At 48.9% G+C, this 13674-nt stretch overlaps 5 protein-coding genes across 5 annotated transcripts; 1 reads left to right on the top strand and 4 right to left on the bottom strand.

Moving 5' to 3' along the window:
* Position 1: 1 nt before the first annotated feature.
* Positions 2–2405, bottom strand: BO87DRAFT_404402 (uncharacterized protein; the record flags this gene model as incomplete). The annotated part of the gene is made up of 3 exons (XM_025625851.1): positions 1083–2405; positions 262–1030; positions 2–169 (listed from the first exon to the last, which is right to left on the bottom strand). The coding sequence occupies exons 1-3, from the start codon at positions 2384–2386 to the stop codon at positions 2–4; spliced, it is 2241 nt and encodes a 746-aa protein (XP_025482803.1). The 5' UTR covers positions 2387–2405.
* A 251-nt stretch (positions 2406–2656) lies between these two features.
* Positions 2657–3792, bottom strand: BO87DRAFT_373729 (dihydrodipicolinate synthase family protein). The gene has a single exon (XM_025622621.1). It carries the CDS (start codon positions 3687–3689, stop codon positions 2757–2759), a length of 933 nt encoding a protein of 310 aa, XP_025482802.1. The 5' UTR covers positions 3690–3792; the 3' UTR covers positions 2657–2756.
* A 1119-nt stretch (positions 3793–4911) lies between these two features.
* Positions 4912–6705, bottom strand: BO87DRAFT_205158 (HET domain-containing protein). The gene is made up of 2 exons (XM_025618584.1): positions 6253–6705; positions 4912–6191 (listed from the first exon to the last, which is right to left on the bottom strand). Exons 1-2 carry the CDS (start codon positions 6473–6475, stop codon positions 5338–5340), a joined length of 1077 nt encoding a protein of 358 aa, XP_025482801.1. The 5' UTR covers positions 6476–6705; the 3' UTR covers positions 4912–5337.
* On the top strand, positions 6706–7710 carry BO87DRAFT_205157 (uncharacterized protein). Its single transcript, XM_025618583.1, has one exon. The coding sequence runs from the start codon at positions 6936–6938 to the stop codon at positions 7479–7481; it is 546 nt and encodes a 181-aa protein (XP_025482800.1). The 5' UTR covers positions 6706–6935; the 3' UTR covers positions 7482–7710.
* A 502-nt stretch (positions 7711–8212) lies between these two features.
* BO87DRAFT_404400 (uncharacterized protein) lies at positions 8213–13509 on the bottom strand (the record flags this gene model as incomplete). The annotated part of the gene is made up of 5 exons (XM_025625850.1): positions 8213–10667; positions 10730–11090; positions 11150–11703; positions 11763–13332; positions 13371–13509. The coding sequence occupies 5 exons, from the start codon at positions 13507–13509 to the stop codon at positions 8648–8650; spliced, it is 4644 nt and encodes a 1547-aa protein (XP_025482799.1). The 3' UTR covers positions 8213–8647.
* Positions 13510–13674: the final 165 nt, after the last annotated feature.

Here is a 13674-nt window from a genome sequence, read left to right as displayed (position 1 = left end):
TTCACAGAGCAGCCTTGGCAACTCCGGATTCTCGGTGCTGTGAGCCTTGTTTTCCGAGATATCCGGTATTCCCACCGATGTAGCTCGCGTTCAAAAAGCGGGGAAGGCATTTTAGTAAGAGTTCCACTAGCCACCAGAGACGATCAATCTCATTGAACTCCAGGAAAGTCTGTGGGAGAGACGTAATTTGAGTCCGATAAGGGCAAGAAGGCCTTTAAGTGGACTTAGCATGCTGTAATGTAGTTGTAACGATACACGTACCGAAGAGTCAAGCATCTGCCAATCACTAAACTGAAGGTTCTCTAACACCCCGGGCATGGCTCCTTCCTGGAGAAAGGCCGTGTTAAGGCAGCTTTCCGGGTCCTGCGGAAATGAAAGGCTAATATCTGCAACATGTCCTTCAGCGCCATGAAAAGTACCTGGACGTTGACTTTGCAAGCTTTCCATCGCAGCTCGGCATCTCTGTGCTTCGGATTGCAGTTCATCTAGTATAATGCTGTATCGTTGGTTCTGTGATAGACTTGTCGACGCTCTCTTGAGATGACCGTGGCACTTCTCTGCGAGATCAAAGAGCTTGCTCGATGCCTGATCATCAATTCCATATATGCATCGGGTAGTTCGCTGAATCTCCCAGACATAGACAACAGACAATGCACAAAAAATAACATAATATGTCCACCAGAAAGAATGAAATAATATACTGTCTTTAGCCATTCTATTGAGAAGTTCTAGACTGTTCTGGGCAGTAGTTATGCATTCTTTAACTTCCTCGTATGCTCCTTCACTCAAAAGGAAAGGTCGATTGGCATGCATGAGAGCATGATAATATGCCAGCCGCATAGCAATGGCCTGGCGCCGGAAACTGGATATCAAGGTGGAGGGTTTTACTGTACCCAAATGTGGCGGCAGGCTGGCCCACCATACATGCAGATCATGACACAACCGCTGCACAGCTGCTAGACGATCTTCGTTGGGCAAATTGCTGATCGAGTATATTTCTCGTGATATTTTTCCTATGATCTGCGCAATCCTGAAATGTGGTAAGTATGCGATCCTCGCGATGGAGAGGCATTACAATATACTTGGCATGATGTATCAAAGCATCAATATAGCAATCTCCTGGGTTGTCTGAGTTGCAAGGCCCTTGCGGTTTCATGTCCTCGTCATTGACCATGCTAGGGAAATCCTGGTCAATATTCTCGTCTTGGTAAAGTCGAGGCCGGCCGAACACAACGCTCAAATAGGTGTCAACAATGTAAGCGACCCAAAACGTGCGTTTGTAGCGTTCTGAGATAATGTAATTATAGGGCCGTCCCGGGCAAGGGAAATTTCTCCTCTGGTCTCGACACCGGTGCATGCCGAGGGAAAGTGTTACCTGAAAGGCATTTCCAAATACATACCAGGCTTTGTTCATGCGAGCTGTTTGCAGAAGGTAGAGAACTTGGATGAGCCGTGCCTGGACGGATTCAACTTTTGGAAACCCCATCTCCGTCTCAGTCAGTTTCATGCCCGCACTGAACAGCCGATCACTTCTGCATAAGCCATTCATGTTGTCGTCTTGGGGCCCTTTCCCGTTGACTTTATCGCGGCGTAAAGAGGCGATAGCCATTATGGTGAGCAGTATCGCAGTTCTAGAATTTCCGAGCGAATGGGTAATTGGCCGTCGTTCTTGTCGATTTTTCATAAGAATCTCCATCCAACCTTCTACGAGTTGCCGATGGAACATACGATACGTCACCACACACGTTTCGAAGTAGAACTCTTGCAATTCCCTCGCCGCGGAGGCAACTGGAATCACATCGTCTAGAGCTGCATCATCAACATGAAATGGGGGATCTCCAGCTGAAGTGAGCAGTTGGTCTCTTCCTGCGTTGTTCAAATGATATAATGCTAAATCATCGTTTTGTGTCGACAATTTCTTCCATGCTCTGTGCAAGAAGTTCAATCCTGATGTAGGATCGGAATATTGCCCCTCAAGTTCGACCTCTGGTGAATCCCGAGGGTTATTTTGAGACTCGGGGACTAGATGCGTGACTGGTTCCGTATTCTGTCTATTGGGATTCTGCTCTGGAGGATAACTTTGCCGTCTGGCTTGGTGCTCACTGATCGTCATAGAAGGTGGTGGGGTTGGGGGCCGACCACGGTTGTATTTGGCATTATAGAAACAATGGAGTTTTCGTTTCGCACAATTCCTGCATGGAAGTGTACCATCGCATCGGACTTTCTTTCTTTTGCAGGTATCACAAGCCCGAGTGATTTTTCGGTCTTTCCGGCGATTCTCATCATCCGCATCGTCACTGGTCGTCAGCAAGGGGCGCTTCCCTGGAGGCGCTCTGGACGGATCTGGCGCCAGCAAAGGGCCTTGTGGTGAATGGGTGGATATCATGATGCTTTCAGGTGCTGCTTAGTGGAGAGAGATGGGGAGGAGAGGGACGGAAATGCCGGATTTGCAGACCAAATAGAATGTAGAATGCGGGCTGGATAGCCGAGCATAGCCGGAAGTCCGAGATCGCAAGGTCAGTAGTCTATGCAGAATACGAAGACATCTAAATCCGAGCCACGGTTAATCCAGACAATCTTCTTGCATCATCGTTGAGTGCACTAGGTTGCCTTACGATACTACTTTATACTGTATAAAGCCACCATTGTTACAGAAGCCGCATAAATTTATCATTGGCTATTGGATGTGATCCTCCCTCACATCTACCTTCTAGCTTAACACAATCATATACAGATCCTTACTTTGACATTCCTCCTCACAGAACCACCTTGCTGAGGGATGCAGCACTGATGGCAGCATGAATTTCTTGTTCTGCACCCTCCTCGAGCGGCAACAAAGGCGAACGAACAGTGGCGTGTGTCAGGATCCCCCGAGCAACAGGAGCATGTTTCAGCGCGACCGTACCCTCCATATGAGATCCTCGATGATACACACTCTTCGTGACCGGCAGGAGTTGGTCATGAATAGCTCGTGCCCTTTTGTAATCCTTGGCCTTACCAGCCTTGATCAATTCGATAAGAGGCTCGGGGGCGATGTTCCCATAGCCAACCAAGAAACCATCGACGTCGAAGGAAGTGTGCAACAGGTATTCATCATGACAAGTGAGAATTTGTAGGTCGGGGCGTTGGGCCCGAATAACAGGAATTTCCGTATCCCATCTGCGCATGTTGCGCACACCGTTCTTCATGGCAAAACAGCCGGGTTGAGCAGCAATATCAAGCATAGTCTGTAAACTGTAGGTCGCCTTTGTGTTGTCCGGATACTGGAAAAGGATCAAGGGCAGGCCGGACACCTCATATACCCGGCGGTACCGATCTTGAGGAGCCCCGGGCTGATATCCGAAGCGCAGCCAGCCATGAGATGGGTATAGCAAGCCAGCAGCCGCACCAGCTTCTTTGGCACGCTTCGCTTCTAAGGCGGCCACTTCGGTGCCTTCGCCAGTGATTCCAGCGATGATTGGGATTTTGTTGTCCACCGACCTCACAAAAGCCTTGATGACGGAGATTTGCTCTTCGGTGGTGAGAAAGGTGCCCTCGCCAGCGTGGCCAAGCACAACCAGTCCTTTGACTCCTTCGATGCCTCCAAGCCAGGAACCAAGCCGTTGTATAGCGTCGTAGTCTACTGCACCGTCCGGCGTGAAGGGAGTTACCGGAGCCGGTGTCAAACCACGCATGTCAAAGCCGACCATATTGATAATTGGATGAATGTCAGGTGATGGTTTAAAGATCAAGAAATGAGTTGTTGTTTTGCTCTGTACTTGACTGGAACGCTCGTGGCGAATACCTCCTTTTATCTCCTCTTGTATCTCTGGGGTTCTGTAGGCGTTGTGGGTACACCCATCGGATTCCCGGATTATCGGATTATCGGAAACACCCTGCGCTGTCACGATCACACCACTCCCTCTCCTAAAATTGATACAGATACTGGCACTGGTAGTATCTAACATAAAGGGCACTCGGCCAATGAGATGAAATGTATGGAATCAAGTATCTCAATGGGCTCTCACACACACTCTTTCTATGTGTGTGTGTATTCTGAGCCACACAGAGAGGTGCCACGGAACAGTGGTGGGGGGCAAAACTTGGAGCCAGCTAGCATTGGAATACCAACAGATTCATCAGAAATGGATGTCGTGACCATGGGTATTGATTGTCTCTTCCTTTACCCTGTTTGTTTGTTCAGCGTTAATTGACCACAGTCGCCAACGGCTTTTCTCTCGTACCCATATGTTTCTTCGGGTCAATAAATTGGTTCTACGCAGCTTTATTCTCCAATATGATAAGTACATAACTTGGAGCAATGCCTGTATTCTAAGCCCTAGCTCCAACGTGGGAGCGAGGGTTTTTACGACCCAGGCGGCCAGAACCCGAGCAGCAAAGTTGGTTTCCGAACGCGTGCTCTAATACCACGGAGGGTTGTTCACCGTGGGTGGTAATTCTCCCTGTGTCCAAGTTCGTATTATGCAGAGTAGGGTGATAGATCATTCATAAAGATCCGACCAGAAAGACTGGATCAACAGCGCGGCAGGCATACGACCTGATCAATACCTCCACCGCGGCCGCGTAATGGATCTAGTATCCTTTCATTCCAAAGTCATTATATCATAACGATAGCCTTTGTATCGCAAATTGCGCAGATATATTCCACATCTTCTTGCGTATTGAGAGTGAAGATTCCAAGACGTCGATAGACAACACTGGAATTTTGTTGCTGATCTACTTCCTCGGCTAAAATGAGAGTGATGTGGGATCTTGCCTCGCCACTAGTGTCCCATGAGGAGTCTTTTTTCAATGGAATACAGATGACCTTCTTGCCCTCCAGAAATTGAGTGTCCGAAGAATCTGGGTAAATCCAGACAGGAAGCTGCCGACCCTCAATATCTATAGCGCGATTTCCATTGCTGAGATTGCGGCAGACCCCTACGAGAACAGTGCCCCTGAGCTCGAGGTACCCCTTCAAGACATTGTCTATAGTACCTGAGCTTCCTGTGGCCACATGAAAGTCCACGATACTGACAAGAAATTCGGCAGAAGCAGATAAACCAGACGGTGTGACCGGTCCATCAACTGAACCCCAGGACCAGGATGGTGCTCTATAGCACGCACTCCGCCGTTCCTGGGGCTCAAAGACACGCCAACCCAGTGATTCAAGAAGGCGTGATTTCCACCAGCCTGCTACATATTCGTCACCAGTGATATCCTGAAAAGGTTTGGCGATGCCGGCTATAGCAACCATTTTGTCCGAAGGGTTTGTCAAGTCACAGCAAGAGTATGTTTGAACAAGATCATTCCACAAGTTGAATCCTTCCAGTGACATGGGTTCTCGGCTCTGTGGATCTACGCCATCCATCGTGGGCATATAATCAAAAAGCGCATCCATGTTTTTGTCCGATGAATGAGCTGGAATACCACAAGGGAAACATTCCCACTTATGTTCACTGAGGCATTCCCACAGAATTTGGTCTTCTTCAAAATAAAGTACTCGAGGAGCCAGGTCCCTTTCTTGAAATACCCACCCTCGTTTATGTAAGGGTCCGTTGGAAATTTGTCTATCCCAGTATTTTTCTCAAAGATATAGTGGAAGGATGGTCGATCAGAGGATAAAGAACTCCAAACCATACGAGGTCGAATTTTGTCGGGCTCCCTGGAACGGAACATGCTTTCTTCTGGGCTTTTGGAAACCGACGCCGCGATATTGCATGCGGAATTTGCGTAGACGTGTCTCATTTTTGGTGCTTCGGCCTCCCAATCATCAATCGAATCTTGTATGATGCACAGGGCATCAATCCAGACATATCTGATGCGAAAAGTCCGAGCTACCGTTATAAAATCTCTGAACAGTTGAGGAAGGTCGCAGATTGGTGCGCCTTGCTCAAATTGTGCTATATTTGAGGAAAGAAGCATGAAATTCGCATCAGATCCCCAGCGGTAACTGAGTGTCATATAAGATAAGCGTGTTGACAAACTACTTTGTTCCTGCATAATGCGGAGAAACCAATTAGTATCTCCGTCGTGCCCGATATCAATAAGCCGAGTAGGAAGCCTGGCCGAGTTAAAAGTTGATAGCTTGTGGCATAGATTGTGCTTAGAATGACAGTGAAGAAACCATTCATTTGCTGTTGCTAATGTGGTTGCAGACGATGTATCAGATTCCATATTGCACGCCCTAAAGTAAGACCGATATTCATCATCTTCAAATCAATCAGCCTAGATACGGAGTATAAACTTTTTGTAGGAGCAAACGAGGCTTACTGTCGATAGGAATCAGGCGAAATCGAACGTCATTTGCACTACCTTTCAGTGGGTCGCTAAATATGACGTTCAGTCTCACGATACCCTCCTCGCCTGCATATTTTTGTACGCGATATTGCAATGGCTGCCAGTATTTTGACGAGGTATCCGACCATGCCAATCGACGCTGCTCAGACATGTTGAAGATAGTTGAGCAAATAACGCAATTGCGCCTGAGAAGCATTTCGAAAGGCGACAAGGGTTTGGCCGGCTGGGGTAATGTATGATAACTTTGGATCAGGTCCAAAATTGTAGCCAGGTTCAGGACAGGGAACAGCCTGACATACCGAACAGGTGTTACCTCTAAGGATCGTTGCTTTTGAGGCCATCTCGACTTGAAACCAACCCGATGCGCTCATTTCGCTATCATGGCCATCCTATTTGGGCGGGGTATTCAGCTGGTTTTACTTATACGGAAGTGGGGTCCATACCTCAAGACCAGGTCACATGACTGTAACCGCCTTCTCAAGCTCTTTTCAAGCAGTGTGGTGATAGAGATCCAACCAGAGACATTGGAGCAACGGGCGGACGGACATACAACCTGATCAGATTTTCTAGTGCACTACCACATTTTATCCAACCTACAGAAGTCCTGCCCAGGCTTCGATGCTTCACAGAATATTCAGAGAACTTCTGGAAGACTGATGCCGTGCGTCAAAGCAATCATAAATGAGAGCATAAGACATCATTACATCATTGCAATTTGTATGACTGTGACAAGAATTGGTTCACCTTTCAACAGCCAATTTCTCTATATCCCTCACGCCGCTCTACACTTCCGATGCTCAAGGACAGTAAACATCAAAGTGAGAGGTAGTATCATGATACGTCGTCTCTCCACCCACTATGACCTCCTTACCATCCTGCTGGAGGCCACCACCAGGGATATAGATACATCCTCCAGCCACCACAGCTTGAGTACCATGACGAGGAACAGGCATGGGAAACAACTCAACCCATCGCTCGGAAGCCGTATCATACATTTCCGTTTGATTGAAGACACCGGTATTGGAGTTTTGGTTTCCTACACCACCAAAAACGTAGAACTTCCCATCAACAGCACCCCCAAAGATGCCTCCGCGGGAGGTAGGCATGTGGCCAGTGCTCGTCCTCCATCCCACCTATGTTCTGCAGATCAAGTTCGAAAACCGCGTCTCGATGATACATCTGGCCGTATCGGCGTCCACTGATAACATAGAAAGTGTCTCCAATAACCGCTCCAGTAGCATGCTGGCGGCTTTCTGGCAATTCAGCCGCAACGGACTCAAGTCTCTGCCAGAGGCCAGAGGTAGTGTTGAATGATAGAACGGAGTCGACTGCATCTTGGTATCCTGACTGGAGGACTGTCATTCCGCCGGCTAGATAGACCATCTCGTTGTGAACACCAACGACGGAACTGCCCCTTTCTGTGCCGTTGGGCATGGAGGCAATCTCGGCCCAAGTATCTGTTGCAACTTCATAAACGTAGCAGTTCTTGGAGGCAATCCAGTTGATGTCTAGGTCTTGGCCTTTTGGGGGTGGTACGTCGGTCAGACCGCCCAGGAGGTAGAGTTCGTTGGGGGCCACGGAGGCAAGGTTGGGGTGGTTGACTCTGAAGGGGGCCGGGGATACAGTGCGCCAGGTATTGGAGGCGATGTCGTAGAGCCGGACTAGGTCGGTTGTGACTGCGGTGGTACTATTGTCTTGAGGGGCGATGCCACCGACGATCGCAATAGTTGAGATACCGATGGCGATGGTCCCATGCTCTTGACGGGGAGTGGGAATGGAGGCGAGGTTGACCCAGCGACCTGAGCTGCAAAAAGTGGCTGCATTTGCACTACCAAGCAGGCAAAGGCAGTCATTGTAGTGTAGCGCAAGCGCATTGTATGAGTATCAGCAAGAGAAAAGAAGAGTCGAGGATGGACACCTTGAAAAGGTCTTAGTAATACTGGACGCCGGGAGGTGTTTAGTTGCCTTGGGGACCGATGAGAGGAAAGAAGCCTCTTACAGTTGATGGTTTAGTTGTTAATACTGAACTGTCGGGGATGGTCTTGCAATGATAGAAGTAGAAGGGAATCCCTGGTGGCACAGGGTTAAGGAAATGTCCATTATTCGGGGAAAGGTTGGACTTGGTGGTTGCGGATTTCAATTCCGCCACTCTAAAAGATGCAGTCCTCCTTCTCAGCTGGAATAGGGTACTTTGACGTAGCTCAAGATTCTTACTGTCATAACATGTTGTAGACACCGATGGCTGCTAATTTGACGCCTAATCTCTATTATGGCTGATTCGTCTTCTGACTTTCGTATAAATTCTGCAGTGGGATGTCCTCCACAGAGGTACAACAGATACAGGGTTTAGCCAGAGTTGAAGCTCACATCAAAACAAATACGGGATAATGTCACAATCCTCGTTGTGATCGAACGACTCGAACTTCCCCCTCAACCTGCCACAGGCATTGTTGATCTTTCTACCCTCATCAACATTCGACTTGCAAGCCCAGACTAAATCCTTGTCCTCACGCAGAGATACCGCGATCGGGGGATAACACATGTGCCGGGGTACAAGTATTCCCTGGCTAGGGAGACAGGTCTGTGCACCTAGAATAAGTGTTGCTGACTTCGTGTCCTTCTTCCGTGAAGTTTTCTTCGTTGTTTCCTGAGATGGGAAGAAGTACATGTTTCGTGCTTCGACCGAGCGTGGCAAAAATATGGGTTCTTGTAGGGAGCAGATGTTCAGGTCCACGTTGTCGCCTGGGGGGCGGAAGAGGGGAATTCGAAGGACATCGAGCTTGTTGTTGCGGCTTGTGAAGAAGAGATGTGTGTCGCTCCATGTTAGGAAGTGGGGGAGATTGGACACGGACAACTTAGGGGTGTTACCGAGCTCAACGGTGGTGCGGAAGATCATTCGAGGCGGGCTACTAGCAGTTTTGTGCTCGGAGAGTCGGTGTGTTGAGACCTGCAGGCTGAGAAGTACAGAGGCTTCTTCCTTGTCTGATTTGGCGGCCTCGCGAGCTTCCAATGCCGCGAGGTGCAGGTGCTGACCGTCACTCGAGAAGTGAGCCTTGATGAAGATGTGGCAGCTGACATAGCCCGAACGACATAGCCCGCGTGTAAAATACGTGTTCTTCTCATAATTGGCAAACAGAATCTCCCTGTCTCCCAGTGGCCAGACCAGGAGGGGCTTGGAAGGGTGGAACACCGGAGGTGAGTCGAACAACCTGTCTTTAATAAAGCAGGTAAAGTGAAATATGGGGATGCGTTCTTTTCTGCTAGCATCGTACACTCGAATGCTTGTGCGACGAGTCCCTTCGGTGCTCGTGGTCTTATTTCCGGTCATCATGTTTTCGAGTATGCCGCGGTTTTCATCATCGGAGCCATATTCGCTGCTAGAGACGCTGTAGTTCGTCGAAGAACCGACACTCCCAACGTCACTACCATCAGAGTCCGATGGTAGCATATCACTCCTTTTTTTCAATGCGTCACTCGCGTTATCTGACTCCGATAGTTCACTCGCGACATCATCATGTAGTTCCAAAGCATCTTTCCTCTCATCACCGCTGCTGTATCCGTCGTTGTCGCTGCCAAGAAAGCTTCCCTTTTCTTCGACGTCGAGCTCTTCCAGTTCCAGATTCTCGAGATCCCAATCATTCCATTGCTCTTCGTCCTCTACCTCATCATCAAGATCAGTAGATCCCTCGCTCCAGGAGGTATAAGCTGAGTTTCCGGCAGACTCGGAAGAGCTTTTCATAAGTTCGTCTGTATAATTCGACACCTTTGTTGCGAGCTCCAGCGCCTTGTCTTTCTCGGTCGATGGTTGGAACTCATCTGGGTCTTCTAGCTTCAATGAAGACTCTGATGTGATATCGGTTTCAATGGTCCCGCTATCACTGTCGTCATCACTGCTTTTCGTAACGGTAGTAGTTGGCTGTGTATCGGCAGCTGAAGTTGGGGCGGCCGTACTTCTTTGATCCAACTCGCTTACCTCTTCTTCTCGCTTTTGAATCGCTATATCCGCATAGTCAACAATTCTCACATCGCCAGTAATTGCCCCTGGAATTTCCACATCTAACTTAGAGATCTGTCGTCTTGTTGACACAGCAACCATATTGTTGTTGCTGGCCATTTCATCGAAATAATCTTCGTCGGGATCAGTAACAGGTAGGGACGTATAATCGTGATCCACGCCCTTGGCAAACAGCTGAGACCCAATGCGCACGAATTTCAAGTCTCTAGTGAATGAAACCAGACGAGGGCGGCCCGGAACATTCTCCGTCAAGGGATACTCGTAAAGAGACCAGGTTGAGGCGGATGCATACAACTTTTGTGTTCTTTGAAGCTCGGGTTTGCGACCATTCATATGCCAATGCTCGCAACAAAATTGTAGCCTGTCTTCGCTACTACTCGTAATTATAACATCAGTAAGCTATGAACAACGACAACGTGGGGCTGTGGCACTTACACCTTTTCCAGGTTCAGTACTGTCAAATACCTTCCCGTTTCGTCAACCCCTTCAAAGCACCGAATTGGGGGCTCAATCGGCTCAGTCTCTGCCGTAAACATCAGACTCCGATACCGACTGGGTCCCTTGTGAAGGTAGTTGTTGGGTCCCAAGGCCCCAGGAAAGCATCGATCGATTTCGCCTGCGAAGGCGCCCGTGATGCTTGTCTCACGGTCCAATAGTGGTCCCCACTCACCCACAAAGGATGCATAGTCCTTTGCGAAGGGCTCATTGCAGTTATCATCTAACCAATGAGGAAATACGCGCCTAATATGTCTGCCAGCCCATGGACGGTAAGTACTGTACCAGAAGCGAAATTGGCCTATGTCACTCATTAGTTAACGTGGCCCTTCAAAAGGTCTGGAGCTTTATCAGACATACCGTCGACAAAGAGACTCTGAACTTGTAGCAATGTGAAGAACTGTGGGCTTCTGATAAAACTTGAGGCTTTCTGGCAATAGTCCAATGAATAATTGACGCCATCCAGGTGCTTATCCCAGTATTTGGCGGCATAAGAGAGAAGATGGTGATTAAGAATGTCCTCCCCATCACAATCGACGAATGTTTCGCCCCCCCTGGTAAGAAGTTGCTGATACCGTGGCTGCAGGAGATACTTGAGGCATACATTCGCCAAAACGTCATTTGTGAGCGCATATGCTGGTGGATTGGAGTTGTTTGCCAAGATCCCTGGGTTCTTCAACAGAAAGCTTTTGACCGAGCCATGAGTCAGCGTGCAGATCGAGATGGTGCCGGCTGGCCCATCGCTTTCCTGGATCTGGACAAGAGGTTGGCATAACTCCAGCACCTTGCTTTTCTTGATTTTTTGACTGCTATCGATATTCTGTCCTTCAATGCCTTTCACCATCGCCGTACATTCACAAAGCTCATCCAGGCGTAATGGGCGTTTTGCATGCACGATACATGATAGAATAATCCTAGCAGCTCCAGGTTAGCAGTTTTCCAAACCACGTCGCGGGCGTTCAGAGTTACATACGAAGCAAATTCCTTCAGACCAGGCCGGATGCTGTCCATCTTTCTCTGGTAGTACTTTTCGTAGCTGTCGGGAAGACCTCCCTCAATGATACTTTGAACCTTATGAAGGGTCACTGCGTCCGACATAGAGTCTAACATTAGTGAAGCCCACAAAAAGCACCCGTCGGCTTTCTCGCGCAGATCACCAATAATCAACCTGATGTACCCTGCATCAAACTCGAGACTTTTCAGGTCCTCGATCTTATCTAGTAGATAGTGCTCAATGTCGTGGCTATTCAACTCCTTCGTGATCTCGATGGATGGAAGGCTACTGAGGGGAGCATCGAGACAGGTGCGGTGCTGAGAACTGTACCAAATGCGCAGGCGACTTGGCATAGCACGGCTCAGCTCCCCAAAGAATTCCAACACCTTGCAAAGCTCTTTCTTTCTGTTCTCTGTCTCGCACTCCTCATCAAGCCCGTCGAGAAAGATGTAGGTAACGGCCATTTCTTCCAGGAGCATTCTGATCACTTGCTTGACATCTTCAACATTAGCGGTTGTAGCCCCTTCCTGTGTGAATTTGTGAATGTCCTTGGGCACGTCGCCAGTTTGTTTTCCCAGTCGGTTGACAAGCTGCTCTGCAAGGCAGCGATAGACCAATAAGGCTGGAAATTCTTCATCGAAAGTGAAGTAATGGTATATGACAGCAGCATTTTCAGCGCTGGTCGCTTCCAGCTTTGAAACAGCAGACGCAGTCAATACAGTCTTTCCAGCTCCGGGAGATGCCTTCACCCATACTTGAGAGGCTGGGCTGTCTCTGTTCATCCAATTCTTCAAAGTCGCATGCTCAAATACCCAGTCACAAGTGCCTGGGCTTCGTTGCGCCAGCTTGCTGTCACGGTGGCGAAAGTTGCTCCCATTCAGTGGCATAGTCCCATCTCGCAACCACTTTCGTACCTCTTCCTGCCTTTGTAGTCTCCTTTCCTCTTTCCGTTTCTCCATCTCTTCCGCATACATTTGGATAAGTGCTGCTTGCTCTTCTCGCGCGATACCGGCAAGCCGACGCTCCTCGGCTGCATTTTCCCGCTCTCCTCTGTCTAGGCGTTCCTGAACGGCAGGAATAAGACGACTCATGCTGTCGGCCGTATCTCCGATGCTCGTGATAATGCCATCGAGTTTTTCTGTACTGAAAGGGGCGATCGCTCGAAAGGCACGATTAGCCACGCAGCGGTTACACTCCTTGTCAACCCTTCGCCAAAACCGAATGATGTAGATATACGATGCTTGCAATAACTCCCGCATCGTAGCGGAGTGATCGAATAAATCCTCATATTCTGTAAGCACGGTGATGTGTGTGTTTAAGCGTTTGATCTGATCGGATATCTTTTCGTAGAGTTCAAGGAACCTCTGCGAGCAGTCGATCACAGACTTCAAGCAGCCCCATATGATAGCCGTAGGCATGGGATCTGCTGAGACCAGAATTTCGACAATTCCTGAGTAGGTATTAAGCACCTGTATAACCGGTCCCAAGATCTTGCGAGCGGCACGAGCGGCTGTACGATCTGTCGCCTGGCGGTCCAAAAGGAAAAGGTCTTTCTTGATGGCATCTCCAGTAAATTTGAGCCGGAACGTTGTTGTTCCTGCAGTTTCTTGAGAAACTGGGGGGTCTTGCTTCTCGCCGATCGGGGTTTATTGATATATTCTTCCAGCGCACGCGCAAAGGCAGTTGAGCCTGCTCCTCCCACATTTTCGCTGGATTCCTCGAGCATTGTGAGAAAATGGCACGACCGGCAGCCTTGTCAAGGACCAGAATGGTTCGCTGAGATCACGCGAGATAATAACTATAAGTAATAGACCGGGTCTGGTCCCACCGGGAGGCTCTGTGCTGGGGACTATGCGCGCCTCACTACTCTGAGAAATAGGACAGAAGACAG

The sequence above is a fragment of the Aspergillus neoniger genome (genome assembly GCF_003184625.1).
Source record: "Aspergillus neoniger CBS 115656 unplaced genomic scaffold BO87scaffold_6, whole genome shotgun sequence".
Lineage (NCBI taxonomy): Eukaryota > Fungi > Ascomycota > Eurotiomycetes > Eurotiales > Aspergillaceae > Aspergillus > Aspergillus neoniger.
This window is presented reverse-complemented; position numbering and strand designations above follow the sequence as displayed.

Coding starts and splice junctions, on each gene's coding strand:
- BO87DRAFT_373729 (XM_025622621.1), bottom strand. CDS start 3,689: ATGGTCGGCTTTGACATGCGTGGTTTGACACCGGCTCCGGTAACTCCC.
- BO87DRAFT_205158 (XM_025618584.1), bottom strand. CDS start 6,475: ATGCTTCTCAGGCGCAATTGCGTTATTTGCTCAACTATCTTCAACATG. Junction 6,192..6,252: donor TCGCCTGATTCCTATCGACA/GTAAGCCTCGTT, acceptor ATTGATTTGAAG/ATGATGAATATCGGTCTTAC.
- BO87DRAFT_205157 (XM_025618583.1), top strand. CDS start 6,936: ATGCCGTGCGTCAAAGCAATCATAAATGAGAGCATAAGACATCATTAC.